The sequence below is a fragment of the Molothrus aeneus genome, chromosome 4 (assembly GCF_037042795.1).
Source record: "Molothrus aeneus isolate 106 chromosome 4, BPBGC_Maene_1.0, whole genome shotgun sequence".
Taxonomy (NCBI): domain Eukaryota; kingdom Metazoa; phylum Chordata; class Aves; order Passeriformes; family Icteridae; genus Molothrus; species Molothrus aeneus.
The window spans coordinates 16973781-16999594 of record NC_089649.1 but is presented as its reverse complement, the minus strand read 5'-3'; the positions used below and the strand labels follow the sequence as shown (position 1 = coordinate 16999594).

Sequence of the window (25814 nt, the reverse complement as noted above, 5' to 3'; positions counted from 1 at the left end):
AATGATGGTTTGATATTTAAGTCTGTAAAATTTAAAAAAGCTGTAGTAAGGCCAGGTACACTTAGTTGTTCTTGCTGTACGTTTACAGAATGTTGCAAAATACCTTCGATGGCGGTACTCAGAGAACAGTTTAAAAATCTAGATTATGAGAGTTTCATTTATTCTCAGTGAAGTAAGTACTATTTTGAGATGGCATAGTCTTGAAAAATATTGGCTATTTTTAAAAGATATCTCTAATTAAAAAGTCCAGGCTCCCTACAGACCCTGATAAGGTGCAGGAGCAAGTCCTTCTGGAAACTTTTCCATACAGAAGGAGCAGCTCTATGGCTCAGCTTTGGCTTTGGTGTGGTCTCCCATAGTGTCCTTACAGCCAAACTGCTGAGATAAAAGACAGAAAAGTGGCCTTTTTTTTCCCCATGGTTATCTTTTCAATATAGATACCTGTTATCCTATGACTGTGGGATTTTAATCATGCACCTGGTAAATTCCTCCTGGAGTAGCAAACTGTCAAAAGAGATATCCAAGGGGAAACAATAGGTCAATTAAACTGGCACTGAGAGGAATTGTTTGTGGTGGTCCTTGAGTGGTTGTTGCCTTACCCGAGGTTGGTTTTGTGATCCACATCAGTTCATGGAGTTGAACTGATGTCAACAACTTGCCTCAGGTTGAAATAGTTCTGAATGTGCATTGTGCCAGTTGGAGATTATGAAGAAACCACGTGTACACAAAAAACCCTCACCCTAACTTGTGCAAGCAGAATTGCAGAAATGTGCCTGCATTCTGCACAGTTGAACTGATTCACTGGTACTTGACTTGACCTAAACTAGCTCCTCCTAAACTCTGCCTTGATTTTGTAGTTATTTAAACTGGGGATTATCTGGCACCTTTTCTTACGTAGCTTGTAATTAAGCCTTGTCCTCAAAAAACATGTTACTAATACACTAATTAGACTAATAATGAACAGCTGTGTCTCATACAAAAGCTGTAAAAGTGTGTGATTCTGATCAGTTATAAAAATGAAACTATCCAAGAACTTCAGTTTCAAATTGGAAACAGTATCACAGAATGGATGAAGCAAATGAAGATGCTGAACTAAAAGTATCATGTGGAAATAGCTGCTGCACACAAATAGTCCTGCAGGAGAAGTAATTTGTAATCAGGGAATCGTAATTTTCTAGTTGTGCTATTTGTTTAGGTACCTATTTTGTGTAGATAGCACAAAAGACATGACCCTGGTCTCCCCCTGAGATAGGATCACTGCTATTTAATGTAATCCCTTAAACAAGTACCAGCAGAGTACCCTACACAGATGCCAGAAAGTTAAATGAATTGTTAAATGTGTGATTGTGGTATTTGTAGTGTAGTAGCACTTTATAAGCTGTGCTCATAGAAAATTTACTATATAGATTAAATGTAAACAATGTATATAGATGTTAAAGCAACAGGCAGTATAGTCATTAAAAAACCTTGCAAAACAAATAGATAACCCTTGCCATTAACATCTGAATTTTTTCCACGTGAAACTGAATTTTTTCTGCCCATGAAAACCTGCAAGCTAACTTAGATAAATTAGGCAGATTTCCCTGGAATGGTCTTGCTAGACAAAGGCTGACAAGAGTATTTGCACAGGAGAAAAACCAATTTTGGTGGAATTGTGGTCGCATTTTCATGTCTCTCGGCCACCTTTTTTATGCTGTAAAAGTTGCACTTTATGTGTAATTTTTAGGAAATCTGCAGCGACTTCAGACTTTACTTTGACATGGAAATTAATTGTTCTAGGTGGGATAGTTGGCCATATATAGATTTCCTGGAAGAAACATAGAGTTGGCCTTGTCCCATGGATCCAGCCTGTTCAGATCCCTCTTCAGAGTCTTCCTACTCTCCAGCAGATAAACACCACTTGTAGCCATCTGCCAGCTGGATTTAACTCCATTTACACCATTCTCTGTGCCCAGCCATCCAGGCAGCTTTTTAACCCAGCAAAGAGTGCCACCATCCAAGCCAGGAGCAGCCAGTTTCTCCAGGAGAATGTTGTGGGAATCTGTGTCAAAGGTTTTATTCATGTCTTAAATAAACATCCACAGCCCTTTCCTCATGCTTTAATGGGGTGTCCTTGTGATAGAGGGAGATCAAGCGAGCTGACCTGCCTTTCATAAATCCATGCTGGCTGGTTCTGTTCCCAAAGAAGAGATTGAGTACATCAGCCTTTTCTTCAGCCTTTGTCACTACATTTTTACCCCACGTCCAGTAAAGGGTGGAGGTCTCCCTTAGCCCTCCTTTGTTGCTAATGTATTTACACAATCATTTTTACTGGCTTTTACAGCAGTAGCCAGATTAAGTTCTAATTGAGTTTTGGGCTTTCTAATTTACTCTCTGCATAATCTCACCGCATCCTCCCAGACCTCCTAAATTGCCTTCCCCTGCTTCCAAAGATCATAAACTTACCTTCTTTTTCCCTCTCTGCCAAAGCTCTCCGTTCACCCAGGCTGGTGGTCATCTTCACCATCTTGTCTTTTGGCACATAGGGACAGCCTGCTTCTGCATCTTCAAGATTTTCTCCTTGAAAAATGTCCAGCCTTCCTGGACTCCTTTGCCCTACAGGAATGTCTCACAGGGGACTCAGGTCAACCAGACTTCTAAACAGGCCAGTGTGTCTCTCTCACAGTGTTGCTGTATCTGTCCATCTGTCCAGACAGTCACTGGAGAGCTTTGCATATAAATGAGAGGTTATATTTGAAATTTTCCTCTTGTCAAATATTATCCTTTTGGGGAATAATTGCATTGTTTTGACCCAGATGTTCTCAGGACTGGAAGTTGGTAAATTTCCTTTGCAGAAGAGATCTGTAAAGCAGGACTTGGTCCTTTGTGTTCTGTGCTTTATTGGCTTTTTTTCTTGGGAAATCGAATTTTATCTAATTAAAAGCTGAATTAGTGTTTTATCTAATTAAAAGCTGAATTTCTTACTGACCAGAGCTATTAGAAGTATTTTTTCTGTAATAAAAATATCCAGTTCCGTTTTTGTGTTGATCAAAATTTAATGACCATTGTGAAGCCTAAATTAATCAGAACTTCCATGTGTGCATGTAATATTGCTCTCAGCTTGTATTCATGAGTTCTTAAACTCAGTGCACTCTCCGAATTTATTTAGGCATCTTTTTTTTTCCTTTGCCTTTGGAAAATACCAAGGGACATTTCTGTGAGGAATATGGGAACTGCAGAGTGGGATGCACAGGAAGGCACCTCCTGTCCCTGAATCCTGTGACCTGTCCTCTTCTCTTACCTGAGCTTAGTCTTATCATAGCTGTTTCTTCTCTCTTGCTCTTACTAGAGAAATCAAAACCGTAGGCATGCAGTATGGATCCAGCCTCTGGGTTTAGGCAAACTTAATTTTTTGCGCTGTCAATAGCTTAACTTGGCATGAGCTTGCTTTCTCTTACGGGACAAATAAGGGAGTTTTTTGCCTGGTGGCTGCTCAAGCCAAGATTACTTCATTCTTGAGGAAAGAAGTTTCTCTCAAGCAGAGAAGCACTCGACCATGAAGTGAAATGTCTGGCAGGAGGGAAGGAGAAAAATCTTTAAAGAAGCTGTAATCACATAGTAATAAAACTGTCAGTTCTATCTCTCATGTCAGAATAAATGTTTTGGTGCTCCCTATCAGGCAAGCGGTTGAGTTGCTATTCACTACCACGGAAAGGAATTTACCTTTTTTTTTTAATATTAAGCTATCAGGTAGGTTTGAATATTGCTTTAAGTAAAGGAAAAGATCTCTCTAGGCTCCTGTTTGCAGAGTTGCTAAGAACTAAACAATAGTTCTCATTCTTCAACAGAAACAAGCTCTAAAAATGTTTTAACTTAGTGGGACAAGAAAATGTCAAATGCTGTGGTATTTATGCCAGAAAAATGTATGTTGTGTAATGGCTTAATTTCATCCAACCAACCCTGGTTTGGGTTTTTTTTTAATATTTCTTTCCTTCTCTTCATTCCTGGCATGTTACCCCCTAAAATCTGAAAAGTCACCCCCAGCCATTGTTTTCTCCTTGTACATATTGCAAAACTGTAAATGGCTGCAATAACTACAAGCCAAGGAGTGAATTACCTCCTGCAGTAAATATACTTCTTCCAATGCTTTAGTTCCTTAAGTAGTATAAAAATCCATTCTTATGATAAAAATTAAAAAAATCTGCACTGACCCAGGGTTTGGAGCCAGCTGCAGAACTTGCTCAGGCCCAGTTTGAAATACAGATATTTCTGTGTAGGCAGTCAGATGAAAGGGCTGGCTTTCAGAGTTGCTGTGCCCTTTTGCAGCAAGTGATTTCACTGGGATCCTGGAAATGAATTGTAATGGTGGAAGTGGAGTTGAGTTTTTAAAAAACTACTGCAGTCAAACTGCTTGTGGTGAACATAGTGCAGGTTTCATTCATTACTGACTTTAGTACGAGTGGATTTGTGTCTGTAGGCTCTTGGCAGTCCAAAGGGCTCACTTGGACATGAGATCTGTTTTTGTGGTAGCTTAAAAGCAGAAACAGCAATGGGAGGAACAAGAATTTATAAATAGCTGATAACTTGCATGTTCTTTCTCCTTCTTTGCTATGCATCACTTATTTATGAATTCACAGGTGTGCACGTCTGTATATACATGCAGAAACATACTTGTGTCATATATTTTCTTTAATTTACATTGATTAACAGCCTTCTCTGTGAAATAAAGTAGATGCCTTTCTGGTGGTGACCTTGTAAATACTAGTGATGTTGAGAGTATTATTCACTAAAAGTAGTATTTTTCATTTTTTCAGATGGCATTTTTCAGTTTAAGATGCCATCTGAGCTTAAGTCCACTGTTGTTCCACAGTTTGACAGCCCAGACTTTGGAGAAACAGCAACAGTGACAAAAGAAACCACAGAACACTGCTGTGTTGGATGTGGCTGTGAGTCATACCGAAGACACAAGTACCCAAAGATTCCTTCTGCCTCTTCATCCCCTCCATCAGCTGCCTCTTCCCTGGCTGATGATCTTCCTGCCTCTCTGAGAGCTGATGTGATGAGTTTTCCATGAAACCACAAAAAACAGATATGTAAATAAAAAGCACCTAACTTGAAAGTCAAAGTAGAGTTCAGTGATCTTTGATAAATAATCAAAGCTGGAAGGACAAGAAGAACATCTGATGTAACTGCTGGTACTCTGTACTTCTCATCCTTTCTTAAGGGATAGCAGGGCAAACTACAGCAAGCAAATAGCCCCAGGGAAGGATAAAACCTGAAAACATTATTTTGGCAAGAAAGCACTTAATTGCCTCATGTCTCTATGTGCTTTTTGAGTAAAATCCATACAGAGATATTTAAAATCATGTGTTTTTCTTCACATTTGCCAATCAGCATCATTGGAATTCCTTGTATCATAAACTTTCTTGGGCAAAACCTGATATCTCCTGGGCAAGGTGGTAAGTCTGCTTCAGAAAACTGAGTTGAAATAAGGCAGGGGAGATGTACCTAGGGAAGGGTAATGGAGCAGAGCCAGCAGGAGGCACAGGGTCACTTCCCTGGTGCAGGGTGTCACATGGATCGTGCAAACAGAAACGCCATCTGTCAGCTGCTCCTCATGAAGCACTTGTGCAGTGGCCATCCTGTCTCCTCTTCCGTGCTTCCTCCTGAAGTTCAGCTGCTGAATGGTGCTGAAAATGTTTTCAGGGACCAGCATGGGATAAAACATTTATTTGAGCAAGACTGTATCATGCTGTGAGACTAATCCAAAGCAAGGTTGAAGTCATTCTTGCTGCACTACAGTGTTTTGTCAAGCACTTACTTAACAGAGCAGAAATTTTTTCTCAAGTTAAATGCTTCATTTATGCAGATTTTTGATTTTAGCAAATGTGTTGTTCTGCTGTTTAGGAGATCTTTAGTTTGAAGCAACAGTGTGCTATTGAAAAAATCTCTGTGTGTGAGAATCTCCTTTGAAAGTGGGCTTGTTATTTTGTTAGGGAAAAGGCCAATGCTTCTTGAGTAATCCAGATTTCTCCTGCCTGCTGCGAGTCATTCTGAATGCTCAGCTAGAGAAGCAGAACTGCCCTGGTAAGGACAGAAGTGTTGGAAATGGAAAAATAACTCGGGCATACTGCAGCAGGAGCTCTGCAAAACACTGCTGATTTGGTGGAGGCACAGCCTGCAAACAGAATGGCAGTAGGAGCCAGGAGAGACTTGGGTCAGGGCCACATTTTTCTCCCACTTCCCTTTTTCCTGTATTTCTATATAGACTGTATGTCTTGATTCCTGCTGGCACCATGCTAGTTTGGTTTTTTCATTTTTCTTTTTTGAAAGCAAAATATTAATCTGCTCCAATCTGCAGTCTTGGGTTGCGATTTTTTAAATATTTTGAATGATCTGAAGACTTTGATGTGCAGCAATGTGAAGCTGCCTTATTGTGGAACATTTGCATGCACACGTGGCACTGACAGCCAAGTTAAACGTGTATTTCCTCTGGAAATCACCTTCCTTTTTTGTATGCAAATTACTGTCTTGTTAGGTGTCTAAGGCTATCTGGTTGGTTTTTCTCCTACTTCCCCCTGGAATTATGTACTCAAGGCAGAAAGCAGAGCTTGAATTTGTTGAAGTTTTGCAACTAACTGATAGTCCATACTCATGGGACTTTCCACGCTGTAAGGATGGGCCTAATGTTGCACCTTAAGGACCCAGAAATGCAATTGAGCAAGGGGAACAACAGCGATCTGGGAACCCCATTTGTATCAGATACCCCACAGCCAGGTCTTTGTTACAGTACAGATGTGTTCCCTGGGCATCAGCTGCTGAGAAACTCAGCAAAGGGACACTCCAGACAGCCTCACTGCAGTTATGCAGACAGCTACAAAGCTTGGCAAGGGGGAAGTGTTCCTGTGTGGTGAAGGCAGGCAGATGGGTGTGAAAGCAGACAGAATGGGAAGTGAGAGAGCTGTAATTGCTCTCTTAACGCTTTCTCCACTAGAGCTGGGCACCCAGGTGCACATTGCACAAACAAAACTATTTTTTTTAGTTTTAAAAAACCCTTCAGATACGTATATTGAAGTATTTCATGGGCACTGATGTTTGCAATAATAGTTCTGGAAACAGTGAAATAAAATCACCACTTGAGGACATTTTCTTTATAAACTATGGCAATATTCTGTATGGTGTTACTGTCTGGTTTCTCTTCATATTAACTTAGCTATTGTGTGTGGCTTTAGGCTTTACAGTTTAGTAGGTGGAATAGGTTTCATCTATGAAACGAAGGCACTAGTGTTATAAATAAAGCACTTCTATGTTCTCAAAAATCCATCATTAAGAGAGCTCCCTGCAAATGGTAAAAGTTTTGCATTAAAGAATCAGAAAACATCACACTGTAATGTGTCTGCAGTGTGCCTGTTGCTAATGAGTTGACAGCAAAGTTCAATGCAGTTTTCGTTTACTGTCTCATGAATTGGTTTTAGTTTAAAGTGCTGTAGGCTAGGTCTCGTTAATTTTGTATTTTTGTTTAATTGAGTCACAAGACCTGTGATTGGCTTGAATATGTTGTATGCCCTCAGTGGTGCAAGCTCCCGAGACAGTGAAACTCCAGCATGAAGAGTGGTCTGCTCATCCAGTGTGCTGGGTGGAGCTTCTTCTGGGTAAAACCAGCTCAACGTGAGAGTGGGATATAAAGTCTTATACCAGTCTTGATGGCCTGGTACACAGGACAAAAATGCATGTAGTTAACATGCCTTTTAGAGATTCTTATTCCTGGTCTCCCATTAGCCTCAGAAAAAAATGTATTCCTTATATTTCCTGTTTTTTCTTTAGGTGTTAATATGAGAATTTGAACTGTATTGTGACTTATGTTTTCGTGTTCACATAATCATTTTTGTTTATTATATTTTGGCGGCCTAATAAGGTGCATTGCAGAAGACTTTGGAGTGTGACATCTATTAAGGGGTGCCGCTTGTGGCAGGAATGAAGGAAGATGGCTCTGAATGGGGCTGTTGGACCAAGGCACTCAATGCTTATGATACATTTGTATATGCAGTGAGTGGGTTAGGCTAATACCTGCTGCTTGTTCTACCTCAGCAGAAAGCTGTGCTGCTTCATCTGCTTTCAGCAGCAGCAAGCCATCAGTGTTTCATGGAGGTGATCTGTATGTTCTGACGAAATCACTGTGCACCCTCTCTTCTCCTTCCTGTGATGACACTGTTGTTGCTGGCACACAGCACTGACAAGTTGGTACAGAGCCCAGACTCTGCATCAGCTGGAACAAATACTAATTTTGTGAAACATTTGTTCCCTGTTCTTTCAGGTGGCTTTTTCCTGTCAGTTTGTAAGAATTCCTTTGTGAGAAGACTGTAGTGTTTCCGCTTTTCTCTTGACTTCCCAATAATTGTAAATGGTTCTGCTTATAATGAAGGTTCCCAGGTCATAACAATGAATACTGGGTAACAAAATTGATGTTTTTCATGTACAGGGATATCTTTAGGGCTGTTTAAATGAGGGGTCTGACATATTTGGGCATTTAGTTGAAACTACTATGGAAAATGGTGCTTCATGTTGGACGCAATGATCTGTCAGGACCTTACTTGATGCATTCTGTGTTTAAGATGTGTAAGTTATGCAAGTTGTTTACTTTGGAGAGCCCCATTATGCTGTAATTGGAGAATATTACTAAGTAGGTGTTATCTCCTGTTAACAATGGTAGAGAGCTTGTACTTAATACAATTCCTAGGATGCTGCTCTGAAAATTTATCCCTGGACAGCCATCCCAGCATAATTTCACTGAGAACTGCCTGCTGACGGGGGTTGAAATGTACTAGGAGGAGCTGTAATTTCTAAAAATGAGAGCTCTCGGAGGAAAGGGGGGTGGTCTATCCATGCCACATGTCAGCAGACCAAAGGAGAGGAAATAAGCTTTGTCTTCAACACAGCCCCAGAAATGTTTTGAGGGTTACAGGGGTTGTTTTTGTCTTTGGGTGTTACTAGAAGAATGCGCAGCTAAAACTTCCCACCTCTCTCAAGGTAGTAAAGTTGTAATAAAGGCTTTCAATGCCTACCACAGAGATTTTCTGACATCTGTCTGCCTGTAGCAAGCACATATTTGGACAGGACTCTCTCTGTGCCTGCTGTGGCTTAGCACCAGCAGCCTGGCACGTTGCAGCCACTGTGTGGGAGTGGGATGTCTTCTCTCTATTTCTTCCCTCGGATGCTATGGGGAAAGGGCCCAGAGCAGGAACTGGGTATGCACCCCACACACTGAGGGTCCTCTTCTATCCAGACCCCCTTTGGCTTCAGCGAAGGAGCCTGGCTGGTGAGTTCACCAGCCTCACCCATGCAAATTCCTAGCTCTTCAGTACCCCTTGCTTTTAAGTCTCGATTTTTCCCTGCAGAACAGTGGGATTAGTACATGTGATAAGTACAAAACTCTGCTGTTGTCAAATGCCTCAGTTAATTAAAGTGATCTGTGATGTTGGCTTTTGGGATAATCCCTCCTCAATCTCACTTTGGAAATCAGCTGCTCAGGTGTTTACCGTGAAAAATTCATGTTTAACCCAGTCCAAAAAGAAGAAGCATTAGTTTGTCCAAGTATGGTAGCAGTTTTAATCCCATGTTTGTTGTTACTTTTTTTCTTTAGGGTACCATCTTTCTGCCTGGCAACAGAGTAATTGAGCATCCCTGCAATGAAGAAAGTCCAGGAAAGTTCCTTTTTGAGGTTGTTCCAGGTAGGATATTCTACTCCTTATCAAAAGCCTTTGCAGTTTGTCCTCAGTGACAAATGGCCACATCTGTTCTGCCAGAACAGAAGCTGAGGGTGATTAATGATTCAATTTAAGGGGAAAAAAAAAGTTTAATTTGTTAATATGGTGGTTCATAATTTTTTCATTCACCCCCAGGCAGCATAGGAAAAGGATGTGTATTTTGTCATTGTAAAGCAGAATTCCTCAGGGCAAGGAAGTGCCAGGTCCTGCTCTTGGATCACAACAGCCCCATGTGGCATTGTGAGTTGGCAGCAGAGTGGCTGGAAAACCTCCCTGCAGAAAAGGACCTGGGGGTGCTCAACAGCAGCTGGACACGAACCAGCTGTGCCCAGGTGGCCAAGAAGGCCAATGGCATCCTGGCCTGGATCAGCAGTAGTGTGGCCAGGGCAGGGATTGTCCCCCTGGACTTGGTGGGGCCACTCCTTGGGTGCTGTGTCCTGTTCTGGGCCCCTCACTAAAGAAAGTCACTGAGGGGCTGGATTGAGCCCAGGAAGGGCAGTGGAGCTGGGGAAGGGTCTGGAGCACCGCTCTGAGGAACAGCTGGGGGTGGTTTAGCTTGGAGAAAGGGAAGCTGGGTGGGCACCTTATTTCAGTTAACAAGTGACAGGATTAGGGGAAATGGCCTCAAGTTGCACCAGCAGAGATTTAGATTAGATATTGGGAAAAACTGCTTCACTGAAAGAGTTGTCAGGCATTGGGACTTCCTTGTGGAAGGGAATTAGGGGAATCAACCTTATCTGGAGTTATTTCAAAGATTTACAGATGTGATGCTTAGGGACATGGTTCAGTGGTGGATGTTGCAGTCTTGAGTTTAATATTTGGACTTGATTTTTAAGCATGTTTTCCGAAACAAAAGAATTTTGTTTCCGCATCCAGTCAGCCCAGTGTATTTATTCAATATGTTCTGTTAATCCCAGTATTACATTTCAAATTGCCTCCTATCATGGCTATTGGGAAGGGCAAATAGATGGTAATGTCTATTGTTCTTGATTTTTGCTATCAGAGCTCAAATGTGTTCACTGATGTGCCAAGTTATAATAAATTATAAAAGTGTGAGAAATTTGAAGTAGACTTCAAAACTTGATTATGAAAGCCATGGGCAGCAAGGGATTGTTATGCAGAGACAGCCAGTGTGGTATCTCTGAGGTTTAACACTCACCCCCATCTTAAATCAATCAGATTTGGAAAGTTTCTCACTGTCTCTCCTCAAAGTCCCTTTTTTAGATATTCAAAATATTGAAGGAAACCTATTTATTAATATATTAATTGCAACTCTGGAGTGGACTAAAATCCTTTTTCTGTTGGAAATTAAGTGAATTCTCCATATGTCCTGATTTATATGGCACCTTAATCTGTTTGATAATGCTGACACTGGGGATGCTTGTCCTTCATGCCCAAGTTGAGTGTGCTCCATTTCCCAAAATGTTTGTTACACCACCTTTCTATAGAGTCAAGTTAAAAAGTAATTTGTACTTACTTTTGAGCTGAGTTCAGTATTTATCTGGAGCATCCCTGAGAATCAGGTAGGCTTTTTTGTTTTGCTTGTTTTCAGTTCTGAGAATGGGGTTTTGAATGTGTTTTAGGATAGCACCAGTGTATTTATCCCCCACCCCTGCCCCTCCATGCTAACAAGCATGTGGCTGCAGAGACTTCCTACTGGACATGTAATGGCAAGGATTCATGACCAAAAAAAGGGTTTTTTGGAAAATCAGGACATTTCATGCCATAGCACTGATCTTTGGGGGATGAAATGAAAATGAAGACTCAGACTGGCTGTGGAGGAGGTATCACAGTGCAGATGTGAAGTAGAAGTGCCAGCTGTATTTTGTGCAGAGATGAAGTGAGCGTTGCCACTGTCGTCATGTCACTGTTGCTTCTCAAGGCAAGAATTTGTCAGCCTTCTGTAATGGAGCTGTTTGTCATCTGTATCCTCTTAGTGACTCAGTATAAAAGTCAATTTTATAGGCTGACAACAACACAACTGAGCTCATTGAGTGTAACACAGAAAAGTGTATTGTAGCTAAGGTTCTGTTTAGCCTTTGTTAGCTTTCGTATGGGAAATCAGCTATGTAGCAGCAGGATCTATTTGCACATTTTTAAAGGTTTTGTCAACTGAGCATTGTGTTAAATGTATGGTGCCAAAGCTCATGCTGCTCTGGCATTTTTTTCCCTGTATTAAAAGTTGAAGCAATTTTAGTTACTATCCCAAAAGCAAAAGTGACAAGTCGTCTTTTTGTCTCTCGTGTCTGTGGGCGGCCTGAAAACTTGTGTGCGTGTGTTTGTTTATTGGTAATACATGCAAATTATTTTGGGAATGTATGTGGGAGTAGGTTTATACTAGGAAACTAATACTCTGTATGCAGCCATCTCTGAAGATGAATGGAAAAATGTGTGTGGAGACAAGTATCTTGCAGTTTTGGTGCTGTAATTAAAATACAGATGCCTTTAATTTGCATTTTGAAAACATTCTGTTCATTCTCTAAGTCATTAGATGATTTAATACTTAAAATTGTTCCTTCTTTAAGAAAAAATTTGGCAAGCTGACTAAGTTAATTTACAGGAGAGAAACTCTCTCCTGTACAGCACAAAGCCCACGCCACTCTTCTGTGTGGGAGGTTTTTTATGCTGGAGTCAGTGACCATGAAATGATTAGTGATGCCTGTGCACTCAGAGGAATGTTTCATGGTCAACAAAAATCAGAAGAGGGTTTAAATTAATACCTTTTAGTGGGAAATGTGCACATACAGCCAAGTTGTGTGATTAGTTTTGAGTGATTGCATTGTATTTGGTAATTATTCTGAGCTTTATGTAGTGGATAAACCCTCATTCTGTGCATTGATTGGATTCTAAAGGAAAGCTGAGGTTTTGCTCTTGGTGTGCAGTGTAATGGGGGAGGGAATCTGTGTTACCAGGGAACTGAAGCAGGTGACCTTGCTGTGCCTCGGTGGGTTACATGTCACCCATAGGTGCAGGACAGGGGCACAGCTGTGGTTTACATGTGTGGTGCTTTGCAGACAGGATTCCTGCACCTCACTGGCACCAGGAGCAGCCAAGCACAGAGATGGGGGAAGCTCAGGCTTGTCCACTGTTTCTTGTCCACAAGTTTTAGAGTCCCCTGGACTCTCCAAGGGTTGCTGCCTGAAGGCATTTGGAGCAAGTGCAGCATGAGAAGCCTTGCAGCAGGGGCCTGTGGCTTTCCTAGGGATGTCTGGATGCTTGTTAGGAGCTCCAAGGACTTGAATCCTCCTTTTCTGATGCTCTCAGGAAGCACCACCACTCAGAGTCATCTGGGCCTATGTAGGCAATTGGTCTAGAAGAGATGATGGTTATTGAATGGACAAAGGAATGTGCTTCATCATTGACTGCAGTTTGATCCTGGAAACTAAGCTGCTCATACTGCTACCCCAGCAGCTGCTGTTACTTGAGATCTTTGTGTGCTAGCTGATGTCCTTCTCTGAGTCTGATAAATCATTTTGCAGCTTGGCCTCAGGTAAGAAGCCAGATCATCACTCCAGTGCTACCTCACCATTTGGATGTTCCTGAATCACGTCTGTCTTTGTCCCTGTCCTGTATTAATGCAGATTTCATTAAAAAATTAACGCAGAGGACAAGGTTACTTTCAGGACCATGTTCACTAGCAGGTGACCTTTTTGCAGGCTCTGATCTAAATCATGAGTTCCCTTAGAGACAAAAATATCCTAAAGAGTTCTCTGATGAGTTTTGCAGTTGCATGAATTTTAATATTTATTTAGTACTGTTTAAACTAGAACATCCATTTCCAAATACTGATCTTCAGTATTCTTTGTGGAATCTTTTGCTTGTAAACTTTGTGCATCTGTGTTGTGTTTTTTACCACTGACAAAGTATCATAGTCCAGCATGTGCATCTGTGTAGATCAATTTGCAGTTTGGTCTTACTGAGGTACCAAAGTCAGTTCATCCCACTAAAAGCATTCTCTTTGCAGCCCCAAGTTGTGTCTGCAGTTTAAATCAAATTTAGGGATTATTCAGACTGTTAGGAAAGAACTGTAATAATCCAGCAAAGTCACTTGGAGTCTCTGCTGATGCTTTTTTTTCTGCATTTGTGTCTGCTGATTTCTTGTGCTTGTGGATCCTGGGCTATATCACTTCCTATCAGGCAACATGAGATTTTGTCTTGAGTCATGCAGGGTGGAGACTGCAGAAGGCAAGAATTACACTTTGTTAAAGGTCAGTTTGTCTGGCTCTTAATTAAAACCTCTGTGAGGGAGTGAAATACTAAATTCCAAGAACTTTGAAATAGTTAATTTTTTTTTTATTAGTCAGAGGAAGAGTGGCATCCAAAGGCTTTTTTCTTTGTTGCTTCATGTATTTAATTGCATGTTGTATGGCAACCTGCAAGAAATGTAATTTAACTGTTTTGGTAGGGAGTGTGAGATGGGTTTGAGGCTTGGGGTTTTTTAAGCTTCCTTTATGTGAAAGATTGGATAATAAATAGTTTTGCTGCTTCTCCTGCAGTAAGTTTTCACTGCTTTTAGTCAGCTGAGATGTGCATAGGTAGGTCTGTGCCCCTGTGGCTGAGAGCCAGGACTCTGTTTTGCCCGTGTGTGTCACACTGATCTCCCTGTCAGTGAACAGCCCATTTAGCCTCCACAAAGGTGTTGGGAGGTTTGAGAAGATGAATGAATGCCACTTTGTTGTGAAGTTACCAAAACCTCTTGAGTTCCCTCTTGCTGTACACTGTTTAGCAGGTTAAGCCCTTTGAGATTTTTGCCATGAGTTCTCAAACATCTGAAACGGGAAGGCCACACTAGGTGCTAATTTTTTGCCATCTACTGATTCACAGTGATTTTAATTAAGGGTCCATGAAGGCCTGGAAAATGTGGATTTGCTAAGTTGACTTGTATTTTTTCCCTAAGGGACACAAGTAAGACAAAACAGAAATTGCAGATATATCTTTTTCAGCTAAAAAAGTAATTTTCTTTATAGTGTTCTTGTGTACCTTAGCAAGTTAGATACCAGGTGCTTACTGTAGCTTCAACTTCAATAACCTTCTCCTCTAATATCAGTACTTTTTAGTCCTGCAATTCCTATTGACAGCTAGAGTTCTGTGGGATGGGGAAGGTTGGACTTTACAGTGAGGCACCAAGCAGGGCAGGTGGTTAGCTGACACGTTTGACTATGGCTGATATGATGCAGCACCATGTTTCAGGGATAGAAATGTTGTAGAAGGTTTAGAGCCTGTTGTTTTGAAATAGAACTGTGTATTTTCTGTAAGGATGTAGCCTTGTAAGAAATAAGGGACAAGAGGCTCCCTGCCTTATCTTCTCAGGAGTACTTGCCATGTCCTAAGTGAGGCTACACCCACACATGCAGCAAATAGCTTTCTTTGAAGGCTTAGCAGAATATTGGCAACCCAGTGCAATAAGCAAATTCTCTTCTGTTGACTTCAGGAGAAAATTGTTTGTGTATTAAGAGGTTTTTCCTGCCCTGATACAAAAAAAAAAAGACTTCCCACAGCGCACGTGTGCACACACCTGAGCACTGTGGGTGCTCCCTCTGCCTTTGCTGTCAGGCAGATTCTCTGCATTCCCCTTGCCATCAGCATAGCTAGCCCAATTTATTCCCTTTTCTCCACACTATAAAACCCCAAACCGAAGTGTTAAACCATTCAGCTGCTCTGACTCCTTGCCGGCGCTGAATTCCTGGCTCCTGGTATGATGCGGGCGGATTTAATTGATGCTGCCAGGAAGATGAATGCCTCCCCCTGTACGTGCTGACAGCCAGCAGTGCCTCTTCATTAGTCGTCAGGAGCACAGCACCTCAAGGGCATTGCTGATAGCGCCGGCTGAACTAATTGTACCTCTGATATCTCGTGGAGGGAGCAGACAGGCTGTTTAATCAAATGGGCACCAGCCCCGCTGCACAGATATCTCTGTGTAATCGCCCATTGCGCTAAAGCAGCTCTGAGCGCTGCTCCTTCCCCGTCGACGGTCTCCTGAAAGCACTGCCATCCTTATTAAGGGTGATACATTTCTCAGAAAGCTATCTGGTTGAGAGCCACCTCTCTGCACTTGAACACATTGGCATGCACTGCCTCATTCTCATCCTTTGAAAGGTGATTCAAAACTGATTTTTTTATTTTTTCAAGTGAGTCTTGGAGGTTCCTGGAGTCAGCGAGCCAGGGAAATGAAGCTGGCTGAAGCCTTACTGCATGTTTCTCACAAGGTTAATGGTGAGGGCTCACTGGAAAGGAACGCTCTTCCATCCTGAGCAGCAGTTCTCGTGATGCGGATTTAGTCGATGTGCCCAGTTTTGTCTCCTTAGTAGTCTTCAGAAAAACAAAACCCAAACTATCCTCAATCCTACGTCCCTGTGAAATGAGATGGTGGGTCATGCCGCTGAGCTGTTGTGCTACTACCATAAAATCTGCTCATTTCTGTACAAGTCAATGCATGTGATAGCCCCTTTTACTTATGTTTTTGTGCCTTTCTAGTCATGGCTACTGAGCAACAACTGGGTGAAGTCACCAAGTTTAGGAAACCTTCTTTTTGTTCCAATGCCTCCTTCTGTGACATTGGACCAAGTCTTACCTTTCTGTGCCTATGTGTCCACACATATTTGAGATGATACCTGCAGAACAAGCCTTGCGTACTAACGGGGTCAGTCTGAATTAATGACAACCTATGTACGAGGGCTTTGGGGGAGAGAGGCAGGGCTGAGATTGAGACACATACTTCCAGAGTGACATGTGTAGTTTTGCCTCATCTCCTTCACATGGAAGATCCCCTCACAACACTGTATCTTTAAGATCTCATATTATGAGATCCCCTCACGATACTGCGTCTGATTAAAGATTGATATTGGTGTGACTCAGATTTGGGCTACTAAAGGACTACCAGAAAATGCCCTGTTTATCATGCAAGAGGAAATGAAGCACCTTTTCCCATTCAGAAGATGAGATTGCTTTTCTGGTAGAACTCAAGCGCTGGTATGTAGCAAAGAAGAGCCTGAAATAACAGTTTTACACATAATTTCTTTAAATATGGAAGCATTAATTAATAGGGTTTTTTTGGCCCAGAATTATCTGATAGTTGAAGTTTAGGCCATCTGGTTTTGAAGTGAAGGAATTAGATCTAGATGTAAAAACTATTTAAAAGAAAAATAAAAGAAGAGCCTTCTCTGAATATCTTCTCTGAGGTATGCAGCATGTGTAGAATAAACACATTTCTCCTTGCTCAGATGGCTTGGGTGTTGTATTTAGTGGAACATCACAGATTTTTTTATATAAAACCCATTATCTTGAATCCTTTCTGTCTTGGTGAATGAGTGCAGACTATAGGCTAAAAGTGTGTTTATATTAGAAATAGTAGTAATGTTGCCTGTTTTCTGAATGTTGTTTTCTAGTTACAGTCTATTTTGAAAATAAGTGAGAGAGGTGAATAATTTCTGAAATCTACTGAGCAATTGTATATTTCATTTTCTTTCATCTAAAGTAATTCTGCTTAATCATCTGTTCTCAGTGACATTAATTTCATGTGGCAGAAGACTGTACAGACTCTATAAAAATTCACCCATACTCCATAAAAATATACCATTACTCAAGCATGGTGTATGAAGCTGAAGTTAAAATGTTATTTTTCACTTGTGTCTTTTAATTCAGCAGTGGATTGCTTTTATTGATCCTGCTTAGCCCGTGGTGCATGTGATCTGAGGTGTGTTAAGTTAGCAATATCGATCATTTGTGACCCACTGCTGTCATTCTGGAGGTCATCTGCTGCACAGGTGAATTTGGAACATAATGGCAGTGGTACCTCTAAAAACTTAAGTGGCAAAAAAGCAAAGTTAATGGTTGAGTTTGTGATAAACTTCTCCCACCATTGTTGTGTGCACACACCAGATTGGCTCCCACTGAGGGTGCAGCTCATAATGAGCTTTGAGGGATATGGCTTATTCTCAGGCTATTTTAAACACTACCAGTTGTAATTGCAGCAACAATGAGATTTCTTTTCTCTGCCTCAGCTCTGCAGCCAGCACTGGATTTTGATCATTAATAATGTTGGAAAATGGCTCAAGTAGTGCCAGAAATGCAGAGAGAGTTCTCACAAAGCCAGGTGGTCTGTGGGAAGTGAGAAAGGTACCTGGAATGAGAGCTTGTTGGATCATTTCTGATAGTGATTTGGGGACCAAATTATAGGTGTGGGGAAGCACAATATTGGCTTTTTCCATTGTTCTGTTAAAAGGTGTGAGAAAATCCCTGAACTTTGAGTGTGCAGTGGCTGTGGGGCTAAAGATAAAGATAAATTGCACTCCAGGTGTGTGGCTGGAGTGAGTTGTGAAGCTACAGCAGGTCATCAGTAAGGTCTGTGTCCATTAACCTTGTATCCGTGGCTGCTTTGTTTGCCAGTGCAAAATCTTGTGCGTTGATACTTTTGGCATTCTCTGGGGTGGAAGTACAAACTTTGCCTCAGAAGAAGCAAAATACCTTTTTCTAAATACACCAGCTGCCTTCGTTGGTTGTTCACGGTTTTTATAGCTTCATGTAAGTCCCTCTAGTGGCGACATCAAAAAGTCCAGTGAAGTAATAGATGTTGTGTCTGGGATACCCAGTCCAAGGCTTTAGTTTTTAGCTTCATTATTGCTTTTTGGAATAAGCACAGTTTGAAACTTAGATTCCCAAATAAATCCTTTGAAGTAGGAAGAAAATTCTGGGAAAAAGTGAAAAGTCAGAGGCAGTGATAATCCAAGCTTCTTTTGACACAAGATGTTCCTAAATGCCCATACTCATATTTTTTGGATGGATCGTGGTGATGATCATTTCTCTCACAGAATCGAGGCTCTATCAGCTTTAGTCAGCGTGAAAGGTTTTACAAGACAATAATGTTTTCATTGCAATTGTCTGTGTGCACTTTCTGTATTTCAGTTGTTAAAAGACGCTCTGTATTCGATTAAGTAAGGAAAATAGCATTGTAGGAAGAAGTGAGACAGAAATGTGATGGGGGCAAACTCCAAAGCATAGAAATTCAAGAAATTTGGTGGGGCATTTTCTAGTACAGATGTTGGCCAGTCTTTTGTAGTAGTAGTAATCATAATAGTAATAATAATAATAACAATGATAAAAACCAACATAAAATTCCCATGCTCATTACCATTTTCAGCAAGAAAATCTGCAGGTGCAAAATGTAATTCAGTTAAGATGCATATAACCTCTTCCATGATATACAGCTGGTGTGATTCCACTGTAAATGTCAGGAAAGCCAGAGAGGAAGTGACTTGCCTGAAGCTGTCTGGAAAGCTGGTGGCTGACTCTGAAGGCAGATCTTGCCTCCTTGGTGCACCAAAGACCCATTCCTCTGATGTGGGATGAAAAGGATGGAAGTTTGTGAAGTCCTCTTATCTCTGAAAGTAGTGGGAAAATCCAAGTTCCACTTGGATTAAATGATGGTTTAGCAAAGCATCCTCAAAATATTTTACTTCATAGTGCCTAGGTAATCTGCATAGGACCTGGATTATTTTCCAGAAGTGTGCAGATCTCACAGCAGACAACCCATGTTTTCTCAAGTGCTTGGGTGTTGCTGCCTGACCGAACCCTCCACCCTGTGGCAGTATGAGGCTCCCAAGTCCTTTGCTCTTTATCCCACCCTTCTGCATACTCTTTCATCTTCCCCCTTTTCAATTACTGGTGCCTGGGGAACACTGATCCTTACTTAAAGCATCATCTTTCTTCTTTTCCAGCCTTGTATTAAAAGGATGGGAAAAAATTTTTCAAACCCATGGTGACTGCAAGGACCTCACTTGTTTCTTCAGCATGGGTGTCAGATTTAATGCTGAAAAGGCAGAATATCAGCCAATTTCAGAGTTACATCATGTACATGGTTATGCAGCATGTTAAAAGTGATGTTAGGCTGATTCCTTCCCTTGGACAGGAGAGGAAAACCTTTCTGTGAAATGTGAATGTCTCTTCCTAGGCCAGTGTTGTCTCATCTCTCCTCATGGAGTCACAGCTTGTCCTGCTACCTCTGGAGGTGGAAATCTCTGCTAATTAAACTCTGTCTCTTATAAATCTGATGGGCATAACTTGTGAAATTGTGATGTTCTGTGCTGTATTTCAAATCCCTGCTATATCCATAAATTTAGTGAGCTCTTAAGTTTTATTTTCTGGAAGAAATAGCAAGGAGGACCATGTGATTGATGTGTGTTCATGAAGAGATAGTGTCAAACTGCAAGCCCGTGGCTGACTGTCAGGTTTTATGGAGCAGGCCTGCAGTTTAGGTGATGACTAATGAAAGCATGAAGTCAGGGAGCATTGTTTGATGGTATTACACGGATTCCTGCTGCAGACTGAGCACTCTCTGCTGCGGGAGGAGTGGGACTGCTTGCTCTGGGTTGAAGCAAGCCAAACCCAGCAGCCAGCATTCCCTGTCCGGCGTGTGTCGGGAGCAGCCTGCCCTTTGTCCGTGCGCTGTTGGATCTGCTCCTCAAGGGCTCCTTTCAGGGCGACACGGAAAATGTGACAGCTGTGTCACACTCTGCTGTGTGCCAGCGTGGAGGAGGAGAACACCCAGAGATGGGGGATTTTTGCAGCTTGCTGAGTGCAGTGCTGCAGCCACGGGGTCTGGGGGGAAGGTGCCATATGCTGCCATTTGGCACGGTGGCTGCGGGGGCACAAAGCACATCGTTGTCCTCGGCCTTGGCAGAAGGAGCTGGCAGTGTGCCTGCTGGGATGCTGCCTTTGGCAAGGGATGGGAGCGGCAGGGACGTGGTGGTAAAAGGGCAAACGTGTCTGTGCCTCTCGTGCCACGGTGGTGCAAGTGCTGGGGAGAGGGACACGCTGCCTGGGGCACTGTCATGTGCCTCCTCCATTCTGCCATGGAAGGAGCAGCTGCACCAGCAGTGAGTGGGGTCAGCACGGGGCTCCCAAACCATGGCGGGATAATGTGTCTGTAAGGAACCATAACTCCAATCAGGCTCTTAGAGTGGTAATAACAGGAGGCTTATGCCAGCTAATGGAGAACGAGCTGGCTCTGTGGAGACCTTGCTGAACTTGGATGAACATCCCCAAACCAGATCAGGTACACCAGGGGCTGGTTTGCTTTGGAAGGACATGACACCTGCAGCTTCATGCCTTTCACTTTGTGTTGTGACTTACTAGGTGTGCACCTCATTTTCTAGGGACAGAGGAGAAAGCAGGGGCTCAAGGAAAAACTTGAAATAAACTGCCTAAACTACCTGATGTATCTTTGCTCAGGGAACAAAATACTGACATCTCAGTGATGGTAAGAAAGTGGCACTGAGTTAGGAGAGTGTACTTTTAGCAGCAAGCAAGCCAAACATTGAAATCAAGGTACAAGAGACAATACTGGCTGGAGCTAAGGGGAGCAAATAATGGAACTAAGCAGTGGGCTACTAAAACGGTATATTTAGGGGGTGTGTTTGCATCAGAGGAACATGAAATAATTTGTGCCATACCCTTATTTCCTTATTTATTGAGAGTCAGGTTGTGGTAAAGGCTCAAGAACAGCCCCAAGTATAAAATCTGTTCCTGCAAGGCACGCGTGCATGCCCGTGCTGTCCTTCTGTTTGCAGTATTGCAGAGGAGCAGCTCTGGAACAACTATGAGAGAATTCTGGCAGGGAGGGTAGCCTACAGTTCATTATGGGCCTGGGATGGATAAAAGCACTTTTAGCTTCCATCTGTTCCAGTTTGGATCATGCTGATAGAGGGGTCATAGTTTTGTCAGTGATGGATATCTGAAGTCATTGCCATTTTTAGCTCGTCCAGAACTTTCTCCCTTCTGTTTACTGGACATCTATCTTTCTTTTTGACATGTATTGCCAGATAGACTGCAGGTGGTGATGAGCTACAGGTGTTAGATGAAGTGAATCTCCCCTTACTGTCTCTCCCTCTTTCACTGCTGCATGTGGCACAGAAATGATGGGGAATGGGAATAGTTAGGGATATGTTTTGGCACCATTCAGGTAACTGTAATTTTGCTTTCCTGGAATCATATGCATAATTACCTTACAGTTTTTGAGATATCATTAAAGTGGGAATGTAACTTGAAAGTAATACGGAATGTAGATGCTCAACTATAATGCAATTCAGGAAATGGATTACTTGTCAAATACTTTATTTTCTGCATACTGAAATGTGAACATTTATCATCTTTTTTTTTTACATCTATGCTGCCTTGTGATTAAATAAAGGCATCAAAGAATGTCTGAAATAATTCTCCTTTAAATAAAAATAAAAATCTGTTGTGATTATGGAGAATGGTGCACCATACAGTGAGTACCCAATTATATCAGTCAGTAGTTCTTCATGGAAAGTGGCAAGAGACTGGCATTCTACTTTGGGAAGTTGTCATTATGATAGGAGTTGGGCCCATGGACAAGCATGTATTTCCTTCAGAGAGATTCCTGTCTATCTCTAGAGGCAGCCTCTATGAACTGAAGAGTAGTATTTTTCCACAAAAGATTGCAAATTTATTTGGTTCCTTATTATTAATCCTTGTGAACTTGTGTGATACCCAACCTGCCTGTATTGAAAATGCTGTAATTGCAGTCTTAACTCGAAGTGCATATTTGTGATTCTCATTTAAAAGCTGTGTCAAAGGTGAATTAGACTCCAGTGTGCTAAAACCAATTTAAAGAATCCCCAAAGGCTTTTCATGTGGCAGACTTTTTAAAGCCACATCAATTTGCAGAGAAGTGGGCTTTCTTAAACAAGGTGCTGTAATAGGTGTGTACATATATATAATTTTGGTTTTAGTACAGCTTTGTCCACATGTGCAGATGATGGGAGAAGAAAAACGTGGAAGTCACATCCCACTTGAAAGAGCTTTTGATCTTGTGGGACTCCTACACACTTCAGTGATAAAACCACAGTTCAGATAGGTTTGGCAGAGAGTCAGCACTGGAGCTGGGATAACTGAGATTTATATTCTCAGAGTACCAATAGGTTCTGTTGGATCTGCAGCTGTTTTTAATGCATCACCTCTCTTTTAATTCCATGACGTGTGACACCCCCTCACACCATGCTGGCCCATGGTTGAGTCCTCCTGTCTGAAATGCAGGCAGTAATGCATAATACTTTTCCTAAGGTGTTCTGTGTTTTTTTTCTCTACAGTAGTGCTACTGAGTTATGTGAACTTGACCTTAAAATTGTAATTGGTCACCATACCTATTCCTTGATTTTTAAATTTTTTTATTATTCTTTGTTTTAATATCTGTATTATTACTATGTTCTAAAGCAGATGATTCATACAATTCAGAGTTGGCCCTATTGACAGCAGAATTTGTCATCGCTGTAACAGTAATGTGAAAATTTATTTTTGTGAAGGGATGGGGAGATCAATATAATGTGAAGTGTGTGGCAGTTCTTTAAGTGATCACTTCACTAATTTATGTACTTAAGTGATTAATCTTGGCCAGCTCTTACACAAACCAAAGTTTAAATCCAAGCTGGATTTTTTCTGCACCTGAGGCAGTGATGTATGACCTCTCTGTGCTCCACAGCAGTGTTTTGTTCTGCTGTGTGGCAGAGAACCCCTCTCCTGCTAAACAGACCTACTGAATAGTTTTTCTATGGTTAAAATTAATCTCAGTACTCACAGATCAGCTTCTCTAATTTCATTTACTATTTCTACTGAGGTGGATGACAAAGCAGTGCATAAAGACCTCTCAGATCTAAGGACCTTTCAGGCAGACTGATGGTGCCCTGACGTGGTGCCAGCCCATGAGCTGAGAGCACCCTTGTTTTGCTGCTGCTTCCAGTTTCCTTCAGATTTCCTATCCGGTACCAGCAAGCAGTGGTATTGTCACCAGGCCTTTGGCTGTTCCTGTACTTTTTCCAGTTCTCTCTTTGTCTTGCTAAGGGAAAGAATTGCAATCCCCTTTTCATGCCTGATGAGTCTTTGCTTCCCCTCTCCTACATCTTCCTGCCTTAGAGCTAGCTGAGGTTTTGCCCTCACTGTGTTCTCTGAGAGTTGTCAATGCCAGTCCTGTCCTGGTCACTCCATGCCCCAGCTACCACCCTGCTCTGAGTAACCAAAGCATTTATGTGGTCTTGCAAAAAATGTTGCTTCTGAAAATCTCATAATGAGGCTTATGGGCAGGACTGAAAGGAGTGTTATCCCACTTTTGTCATGAAGGGCCAGTTATGGTTCAGTCAGCATGAACAAAGTCTAATACCATTAAGAGTCCACTGGTTTTCAGGGAGACATTAAAATCAAGGAAATTTTATGATCCATGCAGCCATGAAGTTAATAAAGTTAATGTTTCATTTTTATGGGCTGTGCTGTACCAGGATGGGTAGTGCATGGCAGTGCTGCCCTCTGCAGCCTCCTGTTCTTTGGCCACTGCCATCCTGGGGAGCTGTTTTAGGGCAGCTCTGCCCTGGGTAAGGCTGGAAAGCTTCCCACCCTCAGCAAGGGCTTCTTAATGCTGGCTCCTGCTGTCACCCTGCTGATGTGCTGTACCCACCAGTGAGCCTCTCCCGGTGCTGCTAGGCAAGCTGGACTTGTCAGGTTTCTGTGGGATGCTCTGAGCCTTAGCTCATTTAATGATGCTCCTCCCAATTATCAGTGCAGACATCTGGTGAGTAGGTACGTATCCTCACACAGAGTCACAGCTGTGTGTTGGTCCCTGTTCTTCTTTATCTGAAAGTTAGTGCATTTTGTGCCTGTCACTAGTTCTGGCAACCCCTGGCAAGAAGACTTCATGCTTTATAGGTGGCATATTTTTGTAGAGTGCAGTTCTTTACTTGAAAATTTTTGAACATTTTTTGGAACATGGATGCTGTGTCCCTAGTGCTGCTTGTTCATTTTTCTGGACTTTGCACTAGGATGATGTTTTGAAGAAGAAGGGGGGATTTCTGTGTGTTTTTCACAGCTTTAATTTTGAATGTGACGAAGATGAGTAGTTAAATCTGTTGAAATAGCTTTAAAAGAGCCAAACAACATTTTCCTGCTCTACTTTTGTTTCTGTGTTGAATAATCAAGTCCATTCAATTCATTCTGTGTCTCATGTGAGCAAAGAATATGGTATTCTGTCACCAGGTACACTTGGTCACATCATCTGTGTTTGCTGGTGTACGTAGTTGCAGTGATCACTTAATGTGCCTCATTCAGCTACAGATGCTCTTCTAAATGTGAAAGTTTTGTGTTTAGTTTTAGTTACAGTGTCTACGTGAAGTCATCCTTCATTTTTTTTATTGTGAGTAAGAAGAGAGTTTGGCCTTGGTGTAATTAATTTAAACTTATCCCAGCAACATAATCAACTTCCTAATAAATTATGTGAAGTCCCACAGTTGTCCGTATGATGACTTGGAATAACTGAGCCAAGCCTTGACTTTCAGGCTGGAGAATTCAGTTTTAATCCATCCATCATGTCCTCACTGCATCTTTCTCAGCAGAAAAGCATTCAGTGTTTCTTGACTTTATTATTCTTGTTCTTTCTTGTGTGACTATTTTATGTCCAGAAATGAAACATGAGCAAGAATAATCTTTTCGGGAAGCCAGTAGGGAAGCTCCAGAGATGTATTAAATTTAGTAAATGGAAATGATAACTCACAAAGCTTGCAGAACCAAAGTGGGATGCTGACTACAATTTTGGTATTGACTTTATTCTTCTGTACTCTCAGTTGTGAGTACAGCTGACAGAGAGAGAAAAACATGTCTTTTGGTAGATAAATAAAACCATGATGCTGTGTGCTGGAAAGACAGGAAGCATTGATTCCATATATTATGAGCTGTGTCAAAGTAATGTGTCTCAGCTGTGCCAGCATTTTACCAAGGTGAATCATCCCATTCAAAAGTCACCATTCAGTATGAAGTAGTCAAAAAAATTGGAGAGTTTTTCCTTAAAATGTTGTATCAGGTCCTGTAAGTGAAACTAGCAAGAAAGCAAAGGCAGTGAATGTTCAATAGAATTTTTCACTAGTATAATCTCAAAGCTGGCAAGTTATAAAAGGCAGCAGGTGGTTGCATACTTGGCTAGACTGTTTTCCCTCTCTCTTGACAGGCATATATCTGTCTTTAATTAATATATGCATTACAAGAAGAGAAAATAAATATGTAAACAGTTTCTTCAAT

The 25814-nt window shown here is 41.7% G+C and overlaps 1 protein-coding gene across 1 annotated transcript in view; it reads left to right on the top strand.

The window, feature by feature from the left end:
* The window catches only part of ARHGAP24 (Rho GTPase activating protein 24), a 183111-nt gene that overhangs the window by 55006 nt on the left and 102291 nt on the right, over positions 1 to 25814 (top strand). Inside the window, exon 3 of the mRNA XM_066548965.1 lies at positions 9620 to 9707. Coding sequence (XP_066405062.1) covers positions 9620 to 9707 — 88 coding nt within the window. The remainder of the gene's footprint in view (positions 1 to 9619; positions 9708 to 25814) is intronic.